Here is a 14,632-nt window from a genome sequence, read left to right as displayed (position 1 = left end):
ATGAAAATACTTAATGGTGAGAAACTTGAAAGCTTCCCACATAAGATTAGTTAGAAGGAAAGGATATTCCCTTCTCACCATTCTTTTTAATGTCATATTAGAAGTCCTAGCTAGTGCAGTAAGAAAGAAAATAAAACATACACGGATTGGGAAGGAAGAAACAAAACTTTCTTTGCTCACAGATGACATGACTGTCTATACAGAAAATGTGAAAGAATTAACAAAAAAACTTCCTGAAACTAATAAACAATTATTATAGTAAGACTGTAGGATACAAGTTAATAAAGTTCATTGCTTTCCTATATACCAGTAATAAACAAACGGTATTTGAAATTCAAAGCACAACACCATTTCCATTAGCACCCCCCGAAATGAAATACTTAGATATAAATCAAATAAAATATGCATAAGACCTACATGAGGAAAACTACAAAACTGGGATGAAAGAAATCAAAAAAGAACTAAACAAATGGAGAGATATTCCACTTTCACAGACAGGAAGATTCAATACTGTCAAGATGTCAGTTCTTCCAACTTGATCCACAGTTTCAATACAATCCTAATCAAAAACCCAGTAAGTTATCTTGAGGATATCAACAAATTAATTCCAAAGTTTATACTGAGAGGCAAAAGACCCAGACTAGCGAACTCATTACTGAAGAAGAAAAACTAAGTTGGAAGACTGACATGACCCAACTTCCAGGCTTACTATAAAGTTACAAAAATCAAGACACCATGGTATTGGCAAAAGAACAGACAAATAGATCAGTAGAAAAAAGTAGAGAGCCCAGAAATAAACCCACATAAATATAGCCAACTGATCTCTGACAAAGGAGTAAAGGCAATACGCTAGGCAAACATAGTTTCTTCAACAAAAGGTGCTGGAACAACTGGACATCCACATGCAAAAAAATGAATCTAAACACAGACCTTACACCCTTCACAAAAACTAATTAAAAATGGATCATAGACCTAAATATAAAATACGAAACTAAAGAACTCCTAGAAGATAACACAGGAGAAAATCTAGACAACCTTGGGTATGGAAATGCCTTTTTAGAAACAACAGCAAAGATATGCATGATCCATGAAAGAAATTGGTTTTAGATGGACTTCATTTAAATTAAAAACTTCTGCTCTGAAACAGACAGTGTCAAGAGAATGAGAAGACAAGCCACAGTATAGAAGAAGATATCTGCAAAAGTCACATCTGATAAAGGACTATTATCCAAAGTGCACAAAGAACCCAAAATTCCACAAGAAAACAAACAATTTGATTAAAAAATGGGCCAAAACCTGAACAGACACCTCATCAAAGAAGATGCACAGATGGCAAACAAGCATATGAAAAGATGATCCACAGGGAATTCCAAATTAAAATGAGATGCCAGTACATACTTATTAGAATGGCTAAAATCCAGAACACTCAACACTAGATGCTGATGTGAATATGGAGCAATAGAAATTCCCATTCATTACTGGTAGGAATACAAAATGGTACAACCACTTTGGAAGACAGTTCGGCGGTTTCTTACAAAACTAAACATACTTTATGCCATATATTCCAGCAGTCACACTCCTTGGTATTTACCCAAAGAAGTCACATCCACACAAAAACCTGCACATGAATGTTTGTAGCAGCTTTATTCATAAGTGACAAAACCTGGAAGCAACCAAGATGTCCTTCAGCAGGTGAAAGGATAAATAAGCTGTGGTCCCTCCAGACAATGAAATGTTATCCAGTGCTAAAAAGAAATAGGCTGTCAAGTCATGAAAAGATAAGGAGTAACCTAAAATGCATATTATCCATGTAAAAGAAGCCAATCTGAAAAGGTCACCAACAGCATGATTCCAATTATATGACATTCTGGAAAAGGCAAAGCTACGGATAAAATAAAAGGATCAGTAGTTGCCAATGGCTGGGAAAATGGGGAATGAATACATGGAGCACAAAGGATTTTTAGGGCAGTGAAAATACTCTATACAATAATAATGGATACATGTCATTATATATTTGTTCAAATCCATAGAACATACAACACCTGGAATGAACCCTAATGTAAGCTATGGACTTTGGGTGATTATGATCTGTCAATGTAGGTTCATCAATTATAACAAACATATCACACTGTTTGGTGATGTTGCTAATAGAGGAGGCTATGCATTTGTGGTGTGGGGATATGTGGGAAATCTCTGTACTTCCTCTCAATTTTGCTCTCAACCTAAAAATGCTCTAAAAAACATAAAAAAATATAATAAATCCATGTTAACATAAATAACATCTTTACTTAAAAAAGTATTTTCCTGAACAAAAAATTAATAAGAATAAGCAAAGTAGTCTATTTTTATTCTTTAATTTCCCTTGTATCTGTGAGGATCCCCCTCTCTCCCGCCTCTGCTTAGTTTTTAAGTATTCATATTAGCTTAATTTAATCCATTAATTAAGTCAGCCAGCAGTTTATCTATTTTGTTGTAAAGAACCAGTTCTTAGTTTATTTTACTTTTAGCTCATTAATTTCTGGGTTTTATCCTTACTAATTGCTATCTTCATCTTTTCTTAGGTGTACTTTCTTATTCTTTTTCTAACTTCTTGAACTTGACTATTTAATTCACTTAATTTCACTTTCTCATTAATGTATGTTTAATGCTATGAATTTTCCCATAAGCACTGCTTTAACTGAATTTCACCTGAATTTTTACAGATTTTTATATGTATTCTTTAACTATCAGTTTTTAAAAGTCTGCAAAGTCAGTTTCCATCTCCTCTTTTACACAAGAAGTATTTATTTCAGAACTTAAAAATGTCCAGGTGGCCAGGTCTTTTTGTTTTGTAGCCTCAGCTATTAATTTCCAGCTTTAGTGATCCTACTTCCCCTGTCAGCTGCCTCTCTTTCTTTCTTTTTTTTTTTTGCAGCAAAAATCTCTAAAGCAGTTGTCTATACTGGCTACATCTATCTTCTGGTTCTCTTAAAAGCATCTAATCATCAGGTTTCCCCTACCACCACCTCCACATCACTAAATCAATTCTTATTCCTCATCTTATCTGACTTATCGGTATAATCTGGAAAACTACACCCAAATTTGATTTTTTTGTATATGATGTGAATAATCGGTCAAGATTCATTTTTTTACCACATGGGTAGCCGACTGATTCAGCACCATTCATTTAAAAGATAGTCTTTTCCATGCTGCATTACCATATTTATCACAAATCAAACACTCACAACACGTGTGAATCTTTCTGAACTTTACAGTGTTTTATTATCCTATTTGTCAGGCTTAGAACCAATATCACCCTAGTTTAAAATTATAACTATAGCTTATAATAAGTCTTTATATCTGGGAGGAGTAACTTTTTTTTAAGTAGACTCCATGTTCAGTGTGCAACTTGAACTCATGACCCTGAGATTAAGACCTGAGCTGACAAACTATGGAAAAAGTGCAGATGTCCATTGATAGATGAGCGGATAAAGATGATGTGGTAAATATATATACAATGGACTATTATGCAGCCATCAAAAAAAGAAATCTTGCCATTTACAACAACGTGGATAGAACTAGAGGGTATTATGTTAAGTGAAATAAGTCAATCAGAGAAAGACAATCAGTATATGATCTCACTGATATGTGGAATTTGAGAAACAAGGCAGAGGATCATAGGGGAAAAGAGGAAAAAAATGAAACAGTATGAAGCTTTGAGAGGGAGACAAATCATAAGAGACTCTTAATCTCAGAAAACAAACGGAGGGTTGCTGGAATGGAGGGGGGTGAGGGGATGGGGTAACTGGGTGATGGACACTGGGTAGGGTATGTGTTGTGGTGAGTGCTGTGTATTGTGTAAGACTAATGAATCACAGACCTATACCCCTGAAACAAATAATACATTATATGTTCATTAAAAAAAAAAAAAAAGACCTGAGCTGAGATCAAGAGTTCGACACTTAACTGACTGAGCCACCTGGGCACTCCTGGGAGGAGTGACTTCTATAACATGATTTTTATTTTTCTTATTGTCTTGACTAATTTGGACTTTTTCTTTCTTTCCTTTTTTTTTTTTTTTAAAGATATTAGTTTTTTTTAAGTGATCTCTACACCCAACAAAGGGCTCAAACTCACAACCCTGAGATCAAGGGTCACGTGATCTACTGACGGAGCCTGCCAGGCACCCCTAGGCTTTTCTCAATTTTTATACAGGTTTAACAATCAGCATGTCAATTCGACCAAAGGGGAAAAAACCTACTGGGATTTTTACTGTGGTTTCACTAAACCTATAGGTCAATTCAAGAAAAACTAACATCTTCAAAATATTGAATCTTCCAATCCACAAACAATAGTATATATTTCCATTTATTTAGGCCTTCTTTTTCTCTGTAGTATCTTTTCTCTATGCAGTTTTCTATGCAGTCATACACTTTTGTTAGACTGATCCTTACATATTTGATCCTTTGTTGATATAAATTTAAATTATGTTATTTCCATTTTTGTCAATGCTGTTTTATAGGAATACAACTATGTACTGACTTTGTACCAAGCAAACTTGCTAAATTCATTTATTACTCCCAACAGTTTTCTAAGTACAAAATCATGTCGTTCATAAATAATGACACTTATACTTCTTCTTTCCTAATCCTTATATCTTCTATTTCTTTTCCTTGAATTATTGTACTGGGCTAGAAACTCCAAAGCAATATTGAATAGAAACGGTGCTAAATGATATCTTTATATACTGGTCTTTCTATGACTTTTCTCCTTTATTCTACTAAGTATATGGTGAATTACACTTGACTGGTTTTTGAATGTTAAGCCAACCTTGTATTTCTGGGAAAATAGAAACTGGGTCAAAATACATTTTTTCCTATAAACTGCAGATTTGATTTGATAGTATGTTACTTAGAATGTCTCATTTATATTCGTGAGTGATAGTGGCTATAATTTTCTAGTCTTCTCATATCCTTGTCAGGTTTTAGTATCAAGATTATGTTGGCTTTACATAAGTTGTGAAGTGCGTTCTTTTCCTCTTGTTCTCTAGAAGAGTTGTTTGTGGGTGAAATTTTAGTTTGACATTTATTTTTTTCCATCACTTTGAAGCTATCGTTCCTTTGTCTTCTCGCTTCTTAGTTTCTGTTGAAAACGAAACAGAATCTGTTTCTGGCAATCTCATAGCTGTTCCTTTGAAGGTGATAATTTTCTTTCTCTCTCACTACTTTTTTTTCCTTCTCAATACTTTTTATTTTTTATATTTATTTATTTATTTTACTTTTCCATTTTGGAAAAGAGTTTATTCTCAGGTTTAAAATGCCCCAAATATATGTTTTAAAGTTTTTATTTAAATTCGTTAGTTAACATACAGTGTAATATCCGTGTCAGGTGTACAATATGGTGATTCAATGCTTCCATACATCACCCAGTGCTCATCACAGCAAGCGCACTCCTTAATCCCCAGCTTCTACTTCGCCCATTCTCCCACCCCACCTCCCCGCTGGTAACCATCAGTTTGTTCTCTATAGTTAAGAGTCTGTTTCTTGGTTTGCTCCTTCTTTTTTTTTCCTTTTGCTTGTTCGTTTTGTTTCTTAAATTCCACAGATGAGTGAAAGCACCTCTCTTTGATTTTGGTTTTCAGTTATACTACGCTAATACGCTGTGATTTTCTTTTAATGTTACTGTACTTAAGATTCATAATGCTTCTTGAATCTGTACCTTAATGTGCTTTATCAAGCTTTAGAGATATCTTGATCATCATCTTTTCAAAGACCCCTGCCACTCTAATTGCCCACTCCTTTCCTGGGACCCTAATGACCTTTCCAGCACATTTTATGCCACGTTAAGGATAGAAGATGAACATTTTCTTTGACCTTACTCCCTTTGACAAGTGGGATCTATGTTCCCTGTGCAGGAATCTGGGCAAGCTGTGGGACACAGCTGATCAACAGAATATGAAAATGTGACGCTGTGCCAGTGTCCATGCCCGCATCGCCAGGGACCAGGTGTTCCCATACTTCCTCTCTCTCGGAATGCTTGCTCTGGGGGAAGGCAGCAGCTGCCATGGAAGAGGTCCAACTCCCCTGAGACCGCCATTTATGGAAAGAAAGAAGCGCTGGCCAGCCCTAGAAATTCCACCCACCCTACCCTGACACTAGATGTAAAAGTGCAGAAATCATCTTAGATGTTTCAGCCCCAGGAGAGGACATGTGGAGAAAAAGCAAGGCCCTGGACATAATGACCTAGTGGACCCATCCCAGCCATCTCTAGCTGTTTGAACTATCCCAGTGGAAGATCAAAACACTGTGGAACACAGACACATCGAACCTGATATGCTGACTGAATTCCTGACCCTCAGAATCATGAACATAAAAAAAAAAAAAGCTGTTGTTCTATGCCAGTAAGTTTTGGAGTCATTTGTTACTATTGGGAGCAGTAACCTCCATAGAGGACACTCCTGAGTGTCCCTGCACATTCTTGCTGGATATGCCAAGAATCCCAAGCCCTGACCAGATCCTTACCCAGGCCATTTCTTGTGTTTGCAGCTAATAAACTTGAGGGCTAAGTAACATCTTTTTCTGGGACAAAAAGCAGTATTACTGTAAAAGGGGAATATTCCCCAAGCTCACGGAGGTAATGCAAATTCACTGTGTGCACAGTGTCCACATAAAACCCTCCATGTTGCCACTGCAGGATATGCTGGGGCTAGAAGAGCTGACATAATATAATGTTCATGTTGCTTGCTGTGCCATGAAGAATAAAGTCCTTTGTCTCTGACCTAGGAGTCTCATGTCTTCGCCAGCATCCGGGAAGCAGTAACAGGCTAGCTTACTTATTGACTTAAAAGCTAAGATCTTAGATTCTTCATGAATCTGACAGATACTGAGCAATCAGATAACTAGAACATATTCCATATGTCTTTTCTGTATTTTCTACCTTTTGCTTCTGTTCCATTCTAAATTATTTCCTTCTGACCTAATATTCCAATCCACTAATTCTCTGCATTTTGGTCTTATTTGCTGTTAAAACCATCTCCAATGAGTTCTTATTTAATACGTTATTTTTCAGTCTTAAATTTCCATTTGATTCTTTTTTTTTTTTTTTTTTTTTTTCCTTCACAATTTGCAGTCCTCTACTGAAATTCTCAATCTGGTCTTTTTTCCCCATCAGCAAATTATGTTTAGTTATTTTGAAGTTCATGTAAAATAATTCCATCATTAGAATTTCCTGTGGATGTTTCTACTGTTGTTTCCTTTTCATTTTTGGTTACACTGTCTTATCTCCTTTTGCCTTTTTTATTTTTAATTCAGTGTTTGATATTGCATATGAAAAATTTAGAGGTAATTTGAGACTTACGGTAATGTTACCTTCCTTCAGAGAGGATTAACATTTACTTCAAGCAGGCGGCTAGAGGTACTGAAGTCACAGATCACCTTGATCTAATTACTGATTGAGACATCTCACAGCTGGGATTTATTTCTAAGATATAGCATTCTGGGGTTCCAACTGGAGCACAGGACCAATGCCCCAATCTTGGTGGGATATCAACAGCTGGTTTTGTTGTTTTTAGCTTTGAGTGTCCATCAGAAACTCTGCTCAGCTTCTCATCCACCTTTCCCAGAATCGCCAGATGCTACTAAGGGGGAAAGCAGCCCAAACGCCAGGTTCATCTCTGCCTTAACAACATTCTGATATACTCAAATACATGTCTTCCATATTTTTATCCAGTTTTTCCAGTTTTTTAAACTGGAGTATTAATCTCAATAATTTATCCAACATTACCAAAAGTGGAGCTCCTCCAAAAACAGATAATGTGTTTACTCTTTAAGGGCTTTAGAAGTTCTATTTTTTCCATTTTTTCCATTATGGGCCAGATCCATACAACATTTGTTTTCAAAACATGCATTCTACAAAACATCTTTAAAGGTGGCAGTGTATTTTCAAATAAACCAGGATACACCTTGTTAACTACGAAAATATCTTATAAAATGTCATTTGCACAAAAACATTTTATCTAGAGTAGTGAAGACAAAACATGGAATAAAAGAACTTTAAACATTTTATATATATATGTGTATATATATATATATATACATACACACACACATAAATTTATATATAAGTAAATACACATATATTATATATGTATATATATTTCTAGAAGAAAAAAAATGTACCAAAGTAATTTCACATTTAAATTGGAAAGAAGAAAAATTATATCAGCTTTCGTATTTTATACTTTACAATTCTAATTGCCTCTAAGCATTTACTAAAATTATCTAGAAATAAAGTGTCATTTATCATGACCCAGTGTTTTTAAAATATTCCAAACATAAGCTTTTTTGTTTCCTTTGAAAAATTACATAATTTTATGAAAATCTGAAGTTTACTGAAAGCCTAAGAGAAATATTATATATGCCAACACTTACCATGAAAAATACGAAAATCAATATATGGATGAGAACCTCTTCTTTCTGATTCAAATCCTGCTCGACTCCTTACACGTACATCTCCTGGACAAAATCAAGAAAACGTAAGCTTAGAAGGCTGTCATTTTAGGAAGAAGCTCCCATATGCAACAAAGGTTTATGTGGTATCATACTCATAAGTACTGGCCCACTAATAATAAAATGGAGTGAGTAGTTAAGAGCCGATCTATTTAAAGGATTTACAAAATTTCAATAGTGAACTGTAAGGCTAGCTGGCCATTTTTTTTAATCTACCTCTAGGATAGTAATAATAATTACAATATGAATTTTAAAGTTAGCGTTTGGAAACATGACAAATATATAACAATTGAACCTAATATCTTATTATTCACATGGAGTTCAAAAAAATTCTCAGCACAAAACTCTAAAAATCCAGAGAGAAAAATATTAAGTGTCTACCCCGTGCCCAGCACCATACTAGACTATAAGAGATATGAAAGAAAATACATGACCCATTCTCAAGCACCTTACAATTTTATTTTATGAATGTACAGAAAAATAAAATGTTGAAAGATTTTGCCTTAAATGTTTAATTTGATCAATCTTCTCTTTTCTCCTTGATAGGGGACATATACCCAAGGCCTTTAGTTGGGTCCTAAACTTTGGCTTTAATAAGCTTAGCATTGTTTCTACAGGTATTCATATGACTATCAGATCTACTTCTCCAAACAGCAAAATAACCACTGCAAGCATGTACCAGACACTCCTTTTGTGCCTTATAGGTACTATTTTATTTAATCCTCTAAGCAACTCTGGGAATCTTAGTCCTCATTTTACAGATGAAGAAACTAAGACTTTGAGAAGTTAAGTAGCTTGTCCATGCCACAAAGCTAGTAAAGGGTGAGTCAGGATTCAAACCTAGCTCTGTGGACTCCAAAGACAGCACTTCCCCCACTAGACTTCCATAGCCTCCAAGTTTATAACCTGTGGTCTTCAGTCCCTGCCCCTGTGCCCTTGAACTCTGCTTGCCTAGAAGGCCTTGCTGCTCAATCGTTGTTTCTCTAAGTAAGGCCATCATTTTCTTCAAGGTTCATGTCATCCCACAATGATTAATCAACTCTCTCATGTGGGGATTCCTTCACCCTGCAACAAATTCTTACTGAACACACCACACATCAGGCACTGCAAATACAGCAGTAAACCAAACACATAAAGTCCCTGTCTTCATGAAGCTTATCCTTTCATGGAGACAAACAATATAACAAGTCAGAATTTCATTCTATGGAAGATGGAATAAGAAACCTGGAAAAACCTAAAGCAAGAAAAGAGGAATGGTGGGGGTGGGGGCAAGAAGTAAGGGAGAATGAACTCACGAGTGTGGTCAGAGAAGGCCTCATTGAAAAAAGGGTATTTGAGCACAGGCCTGAAAGAAGTGAGGCAGTGAGCCATGGGCTATCTGGAGGAAGAGGTTTCCAGATATCACAACTAAGAAAAGAAAGAAAGAAAAGAAAGAAAAGAAAAGAAAAGAGAAGAAAAGAAAAGAAGAAAAGAAAAGAAGGAAGGAAGGAAGGAAGGAAGGAAGGAAGGAAGGAAGGAAGGAAGGAAGGAAGAAAGAAAGAAAGAAAGAAAGAAAGAAAGAAAGAAAGAAAGAAAAAAGAAAAGAAAGAAAAGAAGGAAGGAAGGAAGGAAGGAAGGAAGGAAGGAAGGAAGGAAGGAAGGAAAGAACAAATAAAACACCCTGAGATGGGGTGCATGCTTGCCATGTTCGAGGTCAAGCAAAGAGGCCAGCATGGCTGGAGTGAGGTGAGGGAGAAGTAAGGTCAGAGAGGTAGTAGGGCCAGTTCATGCTGGACCTTCATGGGCCATCATAATAGCTCTGGCTGTTCGTCTAAGAACCTTTAGAAGATTCTGAATGGAGGAGTGAGACTGATTTAACTTAGGTCTCAAAAGGTTCACTGTGGCCACACAGACTAGAATCAAGCAGAGGCACATAGGTAGAGGCAGAGAGACTAGCTAAGGAGCGAGTGCAAGAAATGAAGCAATTTATGGCTTGGTGGGGGTGGCTATGGGGAGGTGTTGTTCAAGGGGAACCATGGGTCAGTTCTGCAGATCTAGTGTACAATATAACTACAATTAATCAAAAAAATAACTACGGCTTACATCACGATGGTAACGGCATCAGGGTAGTGAAATTCTGGCTATCCTTTGAGAATTTCCTGATGTAGTAGACATGAGGTGGATAAGAAATAAGAGTCAAAAATGAAGGTTTCTGATCTGACAACCAGAAAAATGGAGCTATGTGCTCTGAGATGGCACAAGATGGAAAATGAACAGACTTGGGAATGTTTTGTTCTTGCACTCTCCCTGCCTAGCTAGCCTCCCTGCCTCTACCTATGTGCCTCTGCTCGATTAAACGTAAGGTACCCACAATACACTCACGTGGAGATGTTCTACAGAGTTAAAAAAAATATGAGTCTAAAGTTCTGTTTCTAGGAGAGCAGAATCCCAAACATGTTTGTAGGGAGAGACAGACAATAAAGAGGAAAAGGCCACACACTAGGGAGGAAAAATACACACCACAGTAGAATGGAGTTGAGGCAGACACACAAGGTAAATTGAAGAGAGGAAAAAGGAAGAAAAGCAAAGACAGGGCACTGGAGAACACTCAGGCTTAAGAGGATGAGAAAGAATTAGCCAAACAGGCAAAAACAAATAAAAACCCAGAAAAAGGTGAAGAATATGGATGGCTCAATATCTCAGTTGTTGAGGGAGGAATCCTGAGCATGAGGAGAGGAGTCACAGAAGACTCCTTTAAGAAAAGAGAAGTAAACCTGCCTACTGGAATCTTAATTGTACATTTTTAATAGTCATGAATTAAAATACAAGGGATCAAGGAGTGCGTGATGTGGAGAGAAATGTGGCAAAAAGAGGGAGAAGAGGAAAAAATGATACACATATACACAGTCTAAATTCATTTTACCTTATGGACTTGAGGAATACATGAAAAATTGAAGAACTGAGACTGGAAGAAGACAAACGGCCTTCCTCGTCAGCCGAGTGAGAAGAGAGTACGTGCAATGACAACAGGACTATGTGGTCGGGTATTTTATAGCCTCGTCTTTGCGCATGTTAGCATGCACATCTTTTTAGTAGTTTCGCAGCTCTGCAAGTCCAAAACCCTTCTCTATGAAGAATACTCAGAGCTCAATTTAAAATCATGTGCTAATGATAGAGTCCCAGTTATTAAACCAGAGATTTGTCAATTACTCCAAAATGCCTCTCTTTATTCACATAACATTCAATATTGGTTTCAAGACTTTTAAACATCAAATAATGGATTATTTCTATTGCAAACAACAACGAAAAGCAACTGAATGAAAACTATCTCAATCTCAAGTAACAGTACACGATAACAAAATTAACGGATATTGGTACAAAATAAATACTGCTTACCTAGCATACGAATGTACAACGCAGTCTGGTCAGAACTGTCATAGGAAATAGCTCCACGCCTCTAGAAAAAAATACACACATTTTTAATTCATGGCAATTACATGGGATATAAAATTTAACCAATATTTACTACTTATTCTTTGTAAAGCATTGTGCAAAAGAAGCTGGATATACAAAATGAAATTAGATATGACATCTGCTCTTAAAATCTCTAGTTGTGAAGAAGACAACTGTAATATGATTAAGCAATACCATAAAAGTGGATACAGAGTAAGGAACATGCAGTAGGTAGAAAGTTAATGTTGGAGTCAGACAAGATCACTTGGGGAGGGACCTTTTGCAGAGGCAGAAAGAACTGAAGAAGAGATATGGCTCAACTATTTACCATTCCCTTAATTTAAACAAGAATGAATAGGCAAACAAGAATCATCATTTGAAGAAGCCCATCAGGCTAGAAATAAATGGAACAAAATGAAAAACCAAATGGCTCAGAGGCTAGCAAGAAATAAGAGAATTTTTAAAAATATAGTTAGTATACTCCAAGACTCTGAGAAGACACTGAATCTATAAAACAAAAAACAGGGTACCATTGAAAGAGAAGTTTTAAAATGTATTTTGTTTAAAAGTAAACAGAAAATAAAAATGTATCTTGCCACATTATTCATGATAGCCCCAAACTAAAAACAACCTGCATATCCAGCAACGCGTGCCTGGATTAATAGAAATGCAGGCAGTCCATACAATGAAGCATTATCCCGGCAGAAGAAGGCATGAAGTACTGACACATGCTACAAAGCGGCTGAACCGAGGAACAGCGTGCGGAGCGAACAGAGCCAGCCACAAAGGACCACGTAGTGTATGGTTCCATTTGATCTGAAATGTCCCAAACAGGCAAGTCCACAGAGGCAGAAAGCAGACTGCTGGTTGTCTAGAGTTGGGAGAGCTGGCGAGAAATGGGGAGTGGATGCTAACGGTGCCGTACTTCTATTTACGGTGACGAAAGTGTTCTCAAATTCTGTGTGGCAGGGACTGCACAACTCTGTGAATACGACTAAAAATTACTGAATTGTACGCGTTAAGTGGGTACATTGTATGGTATGTGAATTGTATTTCAATAAAGCTATTATAAAAATACCAAAGATTACAAATTTAAAATATACATCCTAAAACAAAATAAATTTGAAGAGCTGGGACAGCCTCACGAGTTCTACCTTCCCACTCCTCTCCCATTCTCCATCTCCGCTTCTTCCTTCTGCCTCGGGCAACACCACCTCTAACCTGGACCCTTGCCGTGGGCTGCTGACGGTTTCCTGATGCATCGTTTGGCCCCCAGTCCGCTCTTCACATAGAAGCAACAGGGAACAACTCGGCTACCACTCAAAGTCCTCCAATGGCTTTCCACACGCTTGGAATAAGGTTCCACACCAAGCTCTGATTTCCAGAGGCCTCCATGATCTGTCCTCCCAGCCTCTCCTCACCACACTGGCGTCCTTGCTGGTCCTCAGCTGGGCCGGAGGCGCAGCCTTTACACTTGTTCCCCTGTCCAGGATCACTGCATCACTGTTCCCTTCTTATCTCTCCGGTTCTAGATGAAAGGTCATCTCTTCAGAGAGGCATTCCAAGCCTACGGGATCTACTGTCACCTGAGAGCCACCCTCTCCCGCGGCCCTACCGTCCCATTCTGTTATGGAGCTTAGCTGGTATGATCTTGTTTGCTCGTTCTAAAATAGAAGCTCCAGGAGAGAGGGCCTGTGTGTCTTATTTACCACCGTAGCCCTGGCCCCTGAAACGGTAGCTTTTAGTAGATTCTAAATAAATATTTGGTAAATGAGTGACTGAGCGGATTTACTGCAAATATATTAGTGAATAGCTTATTAAGTTGATGAATAAACTCATGAAAAACAGAATCGATATAAAGTCAGTTAAAAATCAGCAAGATGAGGGGCGCCTGGGTGGCACAGCGGTTAAGCGTCTGCCTTCGGCTCAGGGCGTGATCCCGGTGTTACGGGCTCGAGCCCCACATCAGGCTCCTCCACTATGAGCCTGCTTCTTCCTCTCCCACTCCCCCTGCTTGTGTTCCCTCTCTCGCTGGCTGTCTCTATCTCTGACAAATAAGTAAATAACATCTTAAAAAAAAAAAACAGCAAGATGAATGTGACCAAACCTCCTATTAGAAAGGCCTTTCTAACCGTTCTATAAAACATGTCTAGAACTTATGAAAGATGGATCAAAATGAGTTTGACAGACATGACAACGGGCGAATTTCCCCCTACTCTACCTAAAAATGAAAGGAACAAAAATTGCCTTACAAATCAATTAGAAAATGATAATAGGGTAGAAAAACAGGTAGGACATAAACATACTATTCACGTGAAAAGAAACAATAAGCCCATAAACACAAGGCAAGATACTCGACTTCATTAACCGAAGAAACATTAAAGCAATGAGATATTGTTACACATCAGATCAATGATCTTCCCTCACAAAACTCTGGCATGAGATTTACAATTCCTCAACATACACCTAGAAATAGCAAGGAAAAAAATTTTTTTTTCACTATCACTATAAAAAAATTTACTTTATTTAAAACCCTTACTTGAATGTAGTTTGCAAAGTAACTCCCCAAATCATTGTTATTATCTCCTTAATGCTTATCATGTAAGAGAAAAATGTCAATTAAACGCTTACATGATTTCATGTAGCCTTACAAAAACAAAAAACAATGGTTCAGGAACTAAAAGGAACAGAAGTTTCAAACAAAAATAAAATTC

At 37.1% G+C, this 14,632-nt stretch overlaps 1 protein-coding gene across 8 annotated transcripts in view; it reads right to left on the bottom strand.

Moving 5' to 3' along the window:
* The window catches only part of PDE7A (phosphodiesterase 7A), a 263,405-nt gene that overhangs the window by 45,940 nt on the left and 202,833 nt on the right, over nt 1–14,632 (bottom strand). For 7 of the 8 annotated variants that reach the window (XR_015725837.1, XM_087864857.1, XM_087864858.1 and 4 more), the window contains 2 exons: nt 11,862–11,922; nt 8,409–8,492 (listed from right to left, as the gene is read on the bottom strand). Coding sequence is in view for 7 of the 8 variants with exons in the window: in XM_045789011.2 (XP_045644967.1) it covers nt 8,409–8,492; nt 11,862–11,922 (145 nt within the window). In the remaining variant the exon portion in view is untranslated. Of the gene's footprint in view, nt 1–8,408; nt 8,493–11,861; nt 11,923–13,139; nt 13,447–14,632 lie in introns of all 8 variants that reach the window. The other variant, XM_087864860.1, reaches the window with a different exon arrangement.

Source organism: Ursus americanus, chromosome 9, assembly GCF_024610735.1.
Source record: "Ursus americanus isolate L20-20 chromosome 9, mUrsAme1.1.p, whole genome shotgun sequence".
In the NCBI taxonomy this organism is placed as follows: domain Eukaryota; kingdom Metazoa; phylum Chordata; class Mammalia; order Carnivora; family Ursidae; genus Ursus; species Ursus americanus.
Note: the sequence above shows the minus strand (reverse complement) of the source record. Positions and strands in the feature narration are given on the sequence as shown.